This window comes from Rissa tridactyla, chromosome 7, assembly GCF_028500815.1.
Source record: "Rissa tridactyla isolate bRisTri1 chromosome 7, bRisTri1.patW.cur.20221130, whole genome shotgun sequence".
In the NCBI taxonomy this organism is placed as follows: Eukaryota; Metazoa; Chordata; class Aves; order Charadriiformes; family Laridae; genus Rissa; species Rissa tridactyla.
The window spans coordinates 55,249,241-55,263,397 of record NC_071472.1 but is presented as its reverse complement, the minus strand read 5'-3'; the positions used below and the strand labels follow the sequence as shown (position 1 = coordinate 55,263,397).

Sequence of the window (14,157 nt, the reverse complement as noted above, 5' to 3'; positions counted from 1 at the left end):
CACGTTACGATGGCAGAACCTGATCAGAGCTCGTAGAGGAATGTGTCAGGCTGATACTGTGTTGGGGGGAGTGTGTTCAGGTAATTGGCAGGCCAGCGGTGGGATAATCACAGTCCGAAATGTTCTACAGCCGGTGTTCAAGCAATTCAGGAGCCGGGATCCAGTACTGAGGACTCGACCCCAGCATGGGGGTGGGAGATGTTGTAGTTGGAGAAGAATAAGAAAATCTAATGTTAAGTTCAGGAAAACCGCCGTAACCAATGGGTATTGAGACTGGACCTCTGTTTTCTGACTTTCTCACATTTTCCAAAACACTGTCATGATGGAAGCTATGGGGAAGGTGTAGTTTTAGCTATGAGTGGAGGCCAGTTGCACTTGACAAATATTTCAAATTGCTGGCCCATTTATGCAGACATCACTTCCTGGTACTTGATTTGCATTTGATTATTATTTTCGATGCTGCATATGTGAATGTGCTTTTAAAAATTGGTTGGAAGTGCCTAGCTTCCCTGTGCCCCAAATATGTATATTCTGAATGAAAAATATAAAATTGCACGGTAGAGCCTTTGCCCTTCCGTGACTCGGTTATACTGCAGCTTTAGAAGATTTGGATCACTTATTTCATTTACACGCACTTATGCTGTATTTGAATCTTTAATTATGTTTGTCAACAGTTTCCTGACCATTTAAATTTGTCATGTTAAATTGATGTGTCTTCATCAACATGCTCCGGACCTGATGGACACCATCTTTCCGCCAGGCTACTTTGGGGACATCCTGTTGGTTGGAGATCTTTCTCCCATCCTCTGCACAGCAGAGGGCATGGCTCGCTTCTCCGGCTGCCTGAGACTTAAAAACTCCCAAGTTCTGCAGTGACCTCATCACTGATGGTGCTCTTGATCTCTCGTATTTCTAGCACCTTATTTTTGAAGCTTTGGGGTTTTTGCTTCAGGTTTTAAACTGGAGACAGGCTGCTGGAAAGCAAATTGCAGCGCTCCTTTGGTGTAGCAAAGTTTACCTGGAATTTATTGAAGTAACTTCATGGACCAGTGGCAGCTGTGGGGTTTGCGGGTTGTGCGTGGTGGGATGCACACAGTAATGCAGTCTTACGCTCCTATGGACGAGAGGACGTCTTCCTCACCAAAACACGTAAACATTTGGTGAACATCCCTTTTGCACTCATAAGAAATTGGATCGCTCTTAATTTAGTGCTATGCTTCAGTGGAGTCTGGGGTTAAAAAAGCAAAACACATTTTAAGGAAATAAGCTTTCAGTGTATTATTTTCATTGGAAATGTTCAATTGCTGCTTTTGAAATCTTAATACGTATTTTTCAGATGTCCTGAATTTGTTTCTTTGTCCTGTGAGGAACTTGAGAGAAATGAATACAGCCAAATTATTTCATAAAACATACGAAATGGCTGTGGATTGACAGTTAAATCTGTAAGAGTGAATACATTCAATTTTCCCCTTTGTTCTGTCAGCAGTCACTTGTACTCCAAATGTCTATTTAATTTTTTAAGTAGATTAACAGGAAATGTTTGCATTATTTGATTATTGAACTGACTTTTCCAAATAATGGATCTTTTCCTCAGATATTTAGGCGATCTTGAAAATGTTTTTCTGTAAGGGAAAAATGCTAAAAATGAATGGGGAACATATTTTGAGTTATTTGTAGTAAATGCGCGTAATGCCTCATCTGAAATCACTGTACACTTGCCTTTCACTGGGGGGAGAAAAGGCAGTTTGTCATCTGTACTGCCTTCCAAAATTAGATTCAGATAATCCTACCTTTTTGAGTAAATAAGCAGCAGATTGGTCTTAAAAATGAAATTCAAGCAAGCTCGTGATATGTGATATAAAAAATAAATAAGCTAATATGTGAGCAACACAGAGCATTTCAGTGATAGATGATAATATAGATTACCTCTGTTGTTTACATAATTAGGCTGGGCAGGGAAAGGAGAGGGAGAAAAAAGCATTAGTAAATGCTTTTGTTTAGTCCTGTGTGTGTGTGTGGGGGGGGTATTTTGGATTGTTTCTGCGCTCCGTGTGTGCATGTGGTTTGCAGTGCGCGGCTGAGGAATTGTATAGGAAATTTGCAGCTGCTCTAGTTATTCAGTAAGATTTGTATAAGCTGGCACAAGGGACGAAATTAGAGGGAACTTGAACGAGTGCCGTGCAGTTTATTAGCTAGGCAGCCGTAATTTTGACCTTGCTGTGGGTTAAAGGACACAGACCTGGGAAGAAATCTGTTTATCATGTAGGGAATTCATGCCATCCCTGACAGTGTACAGTGAACAAGATGGATGATCTGCCAAATTGGTCCCTCGCATGGGTGAATCAGGGCAAATTTACAGTACAATTCCTCTGCAGCTCCTGATACAAAAATAACATTTGCTGGGCTTTAGCTTCAGTTGTATGAAGACCCTGGGTGAACAGAGGCAAGAAATAAGATTTGTGGGATCCCTGTTCCCCTGAAGGTTTCTGTGCGCCCTCCTTTCCTTCTATACCTGCCTCTCTTGCGTCGCACATAAAGCACGAAGGAAAAAGTCCAGTCGCTTGGTTTGAGGGGGCAACTTTATCGAAGTGTGTCAGGGAACCTCTCCTAAATGCAGCGTCGTGAAAGCTTCTGTTACCCCGAACAACGCAGTTGTACTCTGCCCCCTGCTTCACCTGAACCCTGCTTTTACTTGGGTAGTATTTCCCTTTGGGGGATGTTTCCGTGCTACACGAGCTGCTTGTTGTGTAATGATTTGACAGTACTCTGGATAACAAACAAACTTGAAAAATAGTGGAATTTGCTATTAGCTGTCGCCGTGGTAGTGGCAGGACTTGATGCTGCAGAGTGAGCCACGCTCGTAGTAGAGTTGCAGCGCTCGGGAGAAGACACTTGTGGTAGAGGGACTAAGTTTTTGATGTGGACTGGCCTCAGCCTTGTACGATTGAGAGCGTCGTAAGCTTCCTCCAGAGATGTCGAGACGAATCCACTGATGTATGAATCTCAGCCACATGCGATTAACCGTGTCGAGTAGTGAGATGTGAGACAGCAAGTCCCACAAAAATGAGAAAGAACCCTGCTCTCTATCTTTTGAAGGGAATTTTCTTCTAAACCATGTGGTCTACGTGTTGTTGCTTTAAAAAATGTTTAGACTGTGCCCTTAGATGTCTGGATTTTCTGCATAAGCTCGGTTGGTACATTCCGTTAGAGATAAATGTGAATTTATTAGGGGAAAACAACATTTTGTACTGAACCTATCGTTGTTGGCAAACTAACAGATTCAGAAAGCTTTCTTTTAAACAGTGTCACAATAACAGATTTGGGTGTCTCCTGCTCCACTAGCTATCTTTATGTTGGATTCTCAAACGCGTTAATTAATACAACATAATTACAAACTGTATTTTAATCTTGTTAAGTTATTTCTGGGCAAAGAGAAGTGCAAAAATGTGATGTGAGTGATAAGAAACAAAATGAAATCAATAATACTCTCAAGATATAAAGTTGTATCAGTTGTAGAAAATCCCTCATTGCCACTACGAAATAGCGGCTGAGTGAGTTTCCTCCAAGCCACAGAAGGAGGCTTAAACCAGTCCAAAATGGTAGATTTAAAAGCATCCTTATACAAAATTGTTGTGGAAAGCAAAACTATGAGATTTCCTGACCAAGGAAATTTCTTGCGAACTTACAGCCTATGGCGCTTCATTTTTTCCTGATTTTTATTTGTATCTGTACGTCTTGTCTTGATAAAAAAGCAGAGATGACTCAAGATAAAATTAGAAAATAATTCTGCTTTTAAAAAGAGGCTCTTTAGTAACCAAGTCATAACAAGTAGCATTTTGCATACTTAGGCATTTCTTTAAGTAGGTAGAATATAAATGAGAAGGAAAGTTAAATATCGTGCAATCAAAACATTACAATTATGCTAAAGTGGGGGCTTTTTTCTTTTTTTAATTACAGAAAGCACTCCAAAGACTTCTGCCAGTTGCAGTCCTGCTCCTGAATCTCCCATGAGTTCCAGCGAATCGGTGAAAAGCCTGACTGAATTGGTACAGCAACCCTGTCCCGCTATAGAGACGAGTAAGGATGGCAAATCCCAAGAATCTAGCGAGCCGTCTGCTTCTGAATCCCAATCTACAACACCTTTGCCGCTGTCAGGCCACTCGGCACTCAGCATTCAAGAACTCGTTGCTATGTCCCCTGAGCTGGATACATATGGCATTACGAAAAGGGTCAAAGAAGTGCTAACGGACAACAATCTCGGTAAATCGCTTTATTCTCATTTCTTGACTGAAGTAAAAGCGTTCATACTTTTCTTTTTGAGCTGTATTTCAGTAGCCATTTACAAGAATACTTGGGTTTGATTCTGGCCTAAGCTTTAATCTGTTAAAAAAAAGATTCACTTTTTTTTAAACCAGTAGAAAAATCCTTTCAGATTGTCACACGCTACTTAAAATGTCATCGTACCCTTGCTCTTCTTAAGCTCTGCTCCTGGCTCACCAGCCAGATACTGCTCCCGCCTCCCCAGATACAGTCCAGCAGGCTGTCAAGAAGACCAAAACCCCAAAGCCAGTGAGATCTCTCCTTGAGAAATGCTCTTTTCCCCATGTTTACACATCAAGGCCCCAGCATTTTAGGCATAGGTGAAGTAGAGGAGTCCGGTGGGATCAGAGAGGGAGGTGCATCACAAGCATTAGCACAGTGTACCGGTAGAGCTAGGAGGGTAAATTCAGACTCAGCTGAGGTTTAGATGAACCTGTAGATAAGTGTATGGGGCCATTCGGTTATTTTACTTAGAGATGTGCAAAGCTAAGGGTGCCTTTGCTTACGGATGAGTTTTTGGGTGTTGAATTAAGTGTCACGTTGACATGGCTGTATATTTGGACCAGTCAAAGGGAATAACCTGATCTGAGTGTGGGAAATCCATGCTCAATACTGCCACTGTGCCCCTAAATCACTAGTTCTTCATGCGTGTTTGACACTTGCTTCCCTCCCAAGGCGCTGGGGAACCTTTAGGAGTCCTTTGAAGTCTCTAGCGGGCAGGCAGTAAGGCTGCCCCAGCGTTACCTGCACGTGCTGCTGGGGCTTAGCATGGGATTCATCTTACCTGCGTTTAGAGGTTCAAAATAGATGTCTGAGGTGGTTGGGATGAATCACTCTCCAAAAGTACCAGTTTCTCTCCAGTCACTACAGATGGGACCGAAAAGATAAGTTTAGATTTAGACTGCTGATGATACTTAAGTGAGAAGAATTCCATCCATATCATCTGAACATTATGACCATATAAGTAAAAAACCCTTTATTTTATGTAAGGAAGCCTTTTTTCAGCTAGACACAGAATCTAACGTGTTACTATCTTAGGTTATTTTTTTTTTAAAGGGGGAAAGCGCTGGGATTGGGGAGATTGCAAGTTCTTATTTAACATAGTTTGGGAAAGAAAGAAAATGGCCTTGATGGTGGACATACCCTGCATGAGATTGTGTCCCACTGAACCCAGCAGAATTACTTGCTCCTGCACATTGGCATGGGCAGATTGTGGTTGCTTGTTCAGTGGAGATAACGTAGAGATAAAGCCACAAGTTGCGGTAAGGGTTTGCAGGTTCAAGCCCCTAGTTTTTGGGCAAAATACTGTTGAGTGCTGTACCTGCTCTGGTGTTCCGGAGAGGTTTGAAAAAGTATTTTTGTTTACATTTGCTTTGATGCCATTTTTACTTAGTCTTTTTTATTTCCCATGATTTTTGTTTTCCTACAGTGTGGCTGACAAGCCTAAAAAGCAGCAGAAGAGCCAGGAAATGTGCCCCAAACTCTGCATTAGGTGTGGAACCAGTTTCAATGTCTCCTTTTGCGCCCTCAGTGTGCTAGTGCACCAGATTGACTCGGTGCACGGGTCTCTGTCTTTGGCCACAGGGCCTTGTGAACCTGTCTTAGGCCACTGGTGGTGGCTCAGTTGTTCCAGTATCATCAGCCAGTAAAGACCGCGGTTGTGTAAAACCATTCCAAATGTGTTTGGCGGGTCTCTCCTCCCATGCCTTTTAGCATTTGTTCAACAGTCACCATTTTAGCCAACGATGCTGGCAGCGTTAACACTGAGGTGTTGCTAGTATTCCTAGTCTCGGATGTCATAGTATTATCAGTGATTCCCTGTTGGGCAACATATAACTTAAACACAGAGGGAAGCAAATGCAGCGAGCTACTGAAAGATAGCAGTGGGGGGGTGGTTTGCAGAAAGGGCCAGGACTGACCATGAAACCAGCATAATTTACAGAAAGTTTTGTCCATGAGGAGCTACGTCGGTGGGAACCGGCATGAAGGATATTAGGGAAAAAGATGGGGAGAATTAGCAGCAGTATTAGGAAACCTGTGCTTAAAAATACCCCAGTTATTAATAGCGCTCTGATGAAGATGGAGTGTGATACTCCTGCTACCTCCTGAGAATGATTTCTAACACATTCCCCATTAGTTTGGGAGTCTTTAAGGTGTTTTATTCTGTCCTGCCATGTCCTGGGATAAAATAAATGACACAAACATCTTTAGCTTTGTCCTTAACACCTAGAGAACATGATGTTACCTCCTTTCACATTTGCATTTTTATTTTTTAGGCTGTTGTTGGAAGTTTGTTTCCTTCAGCAGCGTAGCTAGTACCTGCTCAGGGCTGCTTGTTTCTGACACTTTTACTGATTTGTGCCAGTATTCCTTTTCGCGTGGCCACACAATTAACTGGACCGGTTGGTCTGAGTCAAAAGTGGCTGTTTTATTCTTGGTAGGTTGGTTTGGCTCAGCTCAGTTCCCTGCTCGGATGCACTGTGCAGCCCCACGAGCGGTTGCAGTGGCCACACTGGCCCTGCACGGCGACTGCCGGAGCTCTTGCAGCCGCTGGAGGAACCGCTTATCACATTGCAGCCCAAGCACAGCCTGGGGTTAGAAACGGTGGGGAACGTTAAAGGAAAGTTATTTACAAAGGCAAATTAAAAGATCTTTAAAGTAGCTGTCTTATCTTGCAAGTAGCTGGCAGGTTTAAAGGTAAATGGATAAGGCCTTACTGATGTTTTTAAATACAAAGACAAACAGGGAGTAGGTTAAGTCTGCGATACGCATGATCCAAAATTGGCTCTGAATTACTTCTTTTGTATGATTTTCCTCATATTGAGGGTAGTTGAACATCAGTTATTACATAGGAACTTAAGTGAATTCTGAATTTCCCTTCAGTCTGTAAGAACCATTTTCAGGGTTAGTTTTAGAGCTTATTAGCAGACTGTGTCATGTTAGCCCTGTCCTCGTTTCCCCTTCCTGCCTTTCATTATCTCGGCTGCTTCCTCCAAAAGCTTTGCAGACCCACCTGCCCCATGCATCTCAATGGGACGTTCTGCAGCTTTTAACCAGTTCCACCTTCCCTCTTCTCCCCATACAGGTGAAAAAAAAGGGCCAGGCCAAAGGTTTTGGGGTGTTTTTAAAGAGGAGGAGGAGATTAATGGAATTAAGGAAGGGCTTACGGAGTAGATATTTACCACAACCTGTTAGTGACAGGATCAGGTGAGGCTGTGAAGGCAAGAGCTGAGGGTGCTTTTGCAAGCACGGGCATGTCCTGCAGAGCTGTAGAAGCACAAGCCCCGTCCATCTGCCTTGTCCCTTGGGGATCTGTTTGTTGCCACTGGCTACGACTGCTGGCATTGCTGGGAAGTGAGGGAAAAGCGTTCCGCTTTGTGTTAGCGAGGGCGTTCAAAAGCTACGGATCAGACACAAGACCCTGAGGCCTGAACCCGATTGGTATGGAAAGATCTTTGGGTTACCTTGAAAATACATGATAGCTGCGCGGCTATCAGAAATCACTGGCGGTGACTCAGAGGACTTCAGGCTCTGTCTTGTAACAAAAGCTGGTGCATATCAAGGCCGTTTAGCTCGGGAGGAACATGGAAGTGAAGGGTTTTAGAAAACCAGCTGTATAGTTGGGTTTGAGCTGCACAGGCATTTTCCACAGTTCTTGCTAAGTTAGGTCTTCACCATGTAAAACTAGTGGCACTCACACACATAAACATGCTGTACATTGAAAAGCATATGCGGTTTTTACCCCGCTAGACTATAGCATTTTGAAAGAGAACTAAGATTAAGCATTCCTAACTAGAAGTACTGTAGAGGCTGTAGAAAAACTGGAAAAGCTATTACATTGTAAAATGTGATTATCTGCAATTGGCAACACACAGAACGCCACAGATACGACAGCACAGAAGATGTGCTCACCTGCTTTGAGGACACTTAGGTGACCGTTGCTGAATGGGGGGCTGCATTGATTTTGGTTCATTGGTTGCTTGAAATGTTTGGACTGCCCCGTTAGAACGAAGCTGTCGCGCTGCCCTCCTGCATAAGAGCTAAGGAGCCTCACTGCTCTCACTAGGTGCCTGCTTAGCTGAAAGCTCAGTGTATTTTTAATCTCATTAATTTTATTTTTTGCACACCGTTTCACTGTAAGGTCCCGGTCCCCAAAGTTGTTGAGCTCCCCTCTCTGCCACAGTCAGATCCTAAGGATTAAATTAAAGCTCAATATTTCCAGTTTTAGTAGGGGGGAGAGCTTTTATTCTTCTAAATGTTTCTTTTGGGTTTTCAAGCAATTCTAAAGTAAGAATAATTGACAAATGATCTCGTAGACGTGTTGTGTCTTTTTAGTTAGGCTCATCTCTTAGCTGAATGAATTCATGCAATTTTCAATTTCGTATTAGGTCAGCGTTTGTTTGGGGAGACAATCCTAGGGCTAACACAAGGCTCTGTCTCAGACCTTCTGGCTCGCCCGAAGCCCTGGCACAAGCTGAGTTTGAAGGGACGGGAACCCTTTGTCCGCATGCAGCTGTGGCTGAACGATCCCAACAACGTGGAGAAGCTGATGGATATGAAACGAATGGAGAAAAAAGGTAACTTGCAGCAGACTGCTGACTCATGTTTTCCGTTATTTCAAAGATAACCGTGTCTTTTATAATTCTCCGTAAATAGCATAGAGGCAGCATTGATCCAGTATTACGAAGGTTATGCAAAAGGACTTCATGACAGCTTTTTTTGATGCTAACTCAAGCAGATACATCTCCAAAAAAAAAAACCCCAAAACAACGCCAAACAAAAAACCTACCCCACACCCTGAATATTCACCAGCTGTCGGGAAATCCTTGCTATGTTCTCCTGTATATTAATTACTGAGGCCCTGGTGTATCACTGATAACTTGCCTTACCAAATGAGAAATGCGAGTTTGGGAGCTGGCTTTGGGTTATTAGTTAATAGTGCTGCAGCTGGGCACAGATGTTGGGCTGGAAGAACTGTGCGTTGATTCCTGAGAGAGCTTCTTGCCATTCCTGCACTGATGGTCGCTAGGAGGAAACAAAAACGCAGTCTTTGTAAAAGGGTATTTGAGAATAATTACATTTGTAGCCTTTTATAGAGATGAGGGAAGGTGAATGTGTTAACACACGCTCGCATCAAATGGCTAGGTCATGAGTAGGTACCTGTGAGAGATCTAAGTTGTTACTGGATATCTTAGTAGGGAATATATCTTGACAATTTATCCTACTCTCTATATTTTAAATTCATTACTAATAAACAGTGGTTATTCAGAGCCCTGTTTTTAGTGTGTTTGTGTGATTTTACAAGAGAGACTCACAGGCTGCCATTATCAGCAGTTAACTAATTAATGATATATACATCTCTCGAGCTATCCCTTAATGATATTAGTACAGACGGCATTAATTGTGTGCACTGAAAGCGCTGCTCTTGACTGATGTCCTGAAAGCATTAACACATTTGATCAAGAACTTTGTGATTATATTAAAAATTGCAGTGAGGGAGCTTCTGGGAAAATTCTAGTCTTGCATGCTTTTAAGAAGGAATTCCAATTCTTGTCATAGTAACCAGTATAATATAATGCAGCGCAGTATCTTACCGCAAATTGCGTATGATCTTCCACGGGGAGTAAAATCCACTTGGGTTTCCCACTTAAAACTGTAAACCAAAGGGAGCCATGATGGTTTTTGCTGTATTAGAAATATGGCAGAAATAAAATTGTCAACTAGCTGGATTTTTATAGCCTCAAAGAGAATATCGCCCATAATGCAGAAAAATAAAATAGAAATAATTTAAAAGTAGTACTGACAATATCCTTTCAAAACTGTTTTCTAAACTGGATTCTTATCAAACACTGTGCAATACACATGCTCTATAGATGGCACCTGAATAGAGATAAGGCTCTAAATCATCGGAGACTCAGTACTGAGCTCCTGAACTGCGTAAGTGCTGTCCTCAGAGCAGAGCACTCTAAAGTGAATTCAACCCTGTATTTTCTGCAAAATCCTTTCATGCAGGTGAGGATCCTGTGATTTAACCTTTTAAATTGCTCTAGAGCCACATTAAGAATTTAACTTTCCCTTCAGCTAATGTCAGTTAAAGAACAATGCAACTGTATCTGCTACCGGTGAGACATTATTATCAATTATTTCTCTGCCACGTTTTATTAAGGGAGTAAATTAATAATTATGATAAAGGTGAGCTGCATATATCTTTTTCTTCTGTTCTGCCAGTCTGAAGTTTGTGCTATAAATGTCCATTTTAAGAGGTTCTGAAAATTTGCAATGTACATTAACGAACCCCTTTGGAGGAAGCCGGGGGTTCACGCTCACTAGGCTGAGACACTCTGCACCACCTTTCCTGCCTTGGAAGAGTTCATTCCTCTTTTATAACCTCCCGGTGTGTCTGCCGCTGGTAACGTCACACTCCTCACTGAACAGTGCTGAAGCCTGCTGTCAGGAGAAAATTTAATTCCCTTTATTTCCCTATTATTTCTCTTTTTAATAATCTTGTTCAATACCGCATAAGATAAAAATTATATTAAAAGGGGCTCTGTTTTACCTCAGTGGGCAGCCACTAGTTCTGCAGCGGTGTCTGCTGCATCTATAGCTGGGCTCATGCTGGGGAGTCTTCCCAGAGGGACACGGCGATGCTGCGTTGGCAGCAGCAGGGGGAAAGAAAGGCAGTAAAACTCAGGGGATAGTTAGATAGGCCATGACAAGTCGGTTTATGACCCATAACTGGACCTTTGCCCAAATTACATTTGGGGTGGGTTTTTTTCATAGGTCTCCTGAGAAGTGGAGACTGATCACAGGCAAAAATCAAACTTCTCCAAAAATCAAGTGTGTTTGCAACTTGGATTCCAGTTGGAGCTTTTCTGTCACTGCAAATGTGCTGAATGATCTCCTTATGTTGTCTACACACCGCACATATGTTTAAAATAAGAATTATAAAGGAAAAGCTTTTCTAAACGTCATCTAAAGTTTCCAGAGAGCACCATGAAAGCCTAAAGCTTAGGTGCTAGTTCGGCACATGGCGAAGTGCCAAGATTGTGCCGTTGGCCCAATGGAAATTTATTCTGGTAATATATTATCCTCCAGAAAAACAATTGGTTATGACAGAACAGCGGGACATCCCTTTTATTTTTCTGTTAAGGAAATATGTGCATTTATGTAATTTGTTCCATTCACAGGAAAGAGACCCAAATAAGCTGTTGCAATTTTTGTCATCCCAGCGTGAGGTTACAAAAGCAGAGGTAGGCATAGGGCATGCAATTCTTCCCAAGCTGTCACAGCTCCGTGCTGTCCTTAGGAGTCTGAAGCTGAGAGCTCTGACCTGCCAGAAATGCCATCCTTTGGAGAGCAGAGAAGGCAGAGATTCAGGGCATCCCGATGCATGGGTGTCTCATGTTAACTCAGTTGCCTCACCAAATTCCAGAAACTCCAGTTAGAGATAGCCTAAACACCTTTTACGTCTTCCGTGCGAGGTTCTGTTTTGTCTCATGGCCTGCTTTAAGCTGCTGCACGTTGCTGAAGTGATAGATGCTGTCTTTCAGCCCTCTTGGTTGCGCTATCAAAGGAGACAAGGGACCCGCTTATAGAGTTTGCGTGTCAATGCAAGTTTGAAATAACACCTAGGAGTCTTTGAGATTAAAGACCTTATATAAATGTGAGATTATATTGCCAGAATGATTAATTCCGTAGTTGAAGGTTGTAACAGTTGCGTGAAGGCTGCAAAAATAAGGGCAATGGGTCACCTTGAAATAATGCATTTATCAGTGGTCGCTTTGCGGTTCTGCATCTGATTGCGACAACTTAAATAGGTGATTTTTTTAATGAAGTTTATTTATTAAAAAAACCCAACAACTTTGCTTTGTATGGTTATTTCAAACGCGTGCAGCACTGCATCATGGCAGAGTGATGGATCATGAGCAACTCGCGTTCTGTTCCATATCAGTGATCTTACACAGTAGGCAATCCACAGGTAATCTGTCATATTCAGGAAAAACAAAATGAGGGCCGTGCAGGTACCCCCAAAGGTTACAGAGTGTGTTCAAAATTCACTTCGACAATAGTAAGACACAGTATAAAAAGGCTCCCACTGGACGTCCCACCATGTCGAGGACAGGATGCTGAAACCCGCTGGAGACAGAAAACCTAGCCAGTCCTGTCGGGAGCTCTGCCAGAAGAAGTTGGCTTCTGTGAGAAGGGCTTTGAACATTTCCGTTTATTTGATTGCATTGAATTTTTATTCTTTGTGCGCTCTCAGCCTAAAGGCAGAGCTGTGGGGAGAGAGAAATTTATTTTTCAAAGACTTTGGTTGCTGACCATTGTGACGTGCCCCGCGTTGGTCGCTGGCTCTGGTGGGAGCTCCTGGCTGTTGGAGATTTAGCGCCTGCTAGATCGATGTCAGGCTGGTGTAGTCTGGAACTTAATAGCCAAGGTTATCAAATTGCAGCTCTCGAATACCTAAACCCTGAAATATCTAGAAGGTATTTAACAGGCCATTAAATATTTTATTGACAAGATTCATTTATATTTGCCGTTTTCAGCCCCCTCATTAGCAATGCTTGTGCATGGTACTGCCAGGTGCAGTAAATCCCACCTCTCTTTGCCCAGTGTAAATCGATCAAGTCAGTGACAGCGTTTGCTGGGACTCTTTCCGTGCAGAATTTGCCAGGATAATTCAGTCCCTGTTGGGGAGGAGAGTCAGCAGTGGTGTCACAGGCTTCTGCCATCAGCCTCGCCCAGCTCCATCAGTGCAGCAAGAGCTTTCTTAAAAGTATATGCATTTTTGAAAGAGCCTTGTGTAGGGGAGGAGGATGCTGTGGGCTGTTTTTCTTTCATAACCTGTCACCGCTGTAGTGAAGATCTGTAGGAAAAAGCACCAAAGGCCTGATGGATTTATTCAGCCCATCGCTGGGATCTCTGGGCTCCGGGCGCCATCGTGTGTTGGAGACGTGGCTGCGGCTGCTGTCAGCTTCCACAGTCATATTTTTAATTCAGAGACCTAAAGTGTTAGAGAGACCTTAGTGTACACCTTAAACGTTTAACAACCAAAACCATTTATGCTGAAATGAAGTGCAACTGTCCTAATCAGGTACTTGCGTGGAAGTTGGCCACTCTTGAAAGAGTGAATTTGAAATAAGTCGTGTTAACTGAACCCTGTTATTCATGTCCCATGTTCATTGAAAAAGCATAAAACTCTGGCAGGTTTCCAGTCGATTTACTCTCTTTTCTTTCCCTTCTTTCTTCCTTTTCTGCCGCTTGCATCCTCCCCACATTTGCTTTCCTCTGATCTCTGATGATGCCCCTTCCTTTCTGTTCTCTCCGAACAGCCCATCCGTGCATCCACAGCCTGTCATCTTCACATTTATTCCACAGCTCATGTATTCATTGATTTTGCATTTGTATTCAGCTGGGGCTGATCTGATGCACTTCTCTTTCAGCCTACATGAAACGGCGACACAGCTCTGTTAGCGACAGCCAGTCTTGTGAGTCCTCGTCCGCTGGAATCGACTACAGCCAGGGAGCCAGCCCGCAGCCGCAGCACCAGCTGAAGAAGCCCCGGGTGGTGCTGGCACCAGAAGAGAAGGAAGCTCTGAAACGAGCCTACCAGCAAAAGCCATACCCATCACCAAAAACCATTGAGGAACTCGCTACGCAGCTCAACTTGAAAACCAGCACCGTGATCAACTGGTTCCACAATTACAGGTATGAGATCTCCCGGGAGCCCTACTCGTAAAGGATTTCTTTTATTCGCTTTGGCAGGGTGCTGCTCTGCTCCAGCAGGCTGTGTCTGCTTCCGCTAGCGTTGAGCGGTTGTACAAAATGAACGGTTTC

General features: G+C 43.1%; 1 protein-coding gene across 7 annotated transcripts in view; it reads left to right on the top strand.

Annotated features, from left to right (window-relative positions):
* CUX1 (cut like homeobox 1) overlaps positions 1-14,157 on the top strand; it is a 280,982-nt gene that overhangs the window by 226,518 nt on the left and 40,307 nt on the right. For 6 of the 7 annotated variants that reach the window (XM_054209732.1, XM_054209736.1, XM_054209731.1 and 3 more), the window contains 3 exons: positions 3,958-4,260; positions 8,709-8,897; positions 13,764-14,028. The exons of the other annotated variant lie outside the window; for it this stretch is intronic. In XM_054209732.1, coding sequence (XP_054065707.1) covers positions 3,958-4,260; positions 8,709-8,897; positions 13,764-14,028 — 757 coding nt within the window. The remainder of the gene's footprint in view (positions 1-3,957; positions 4,261-8,708; positions 8,898-13,763; positions 14,029-14,157) is intronic. 7 annotated transcript variants of the gene reach the window in all.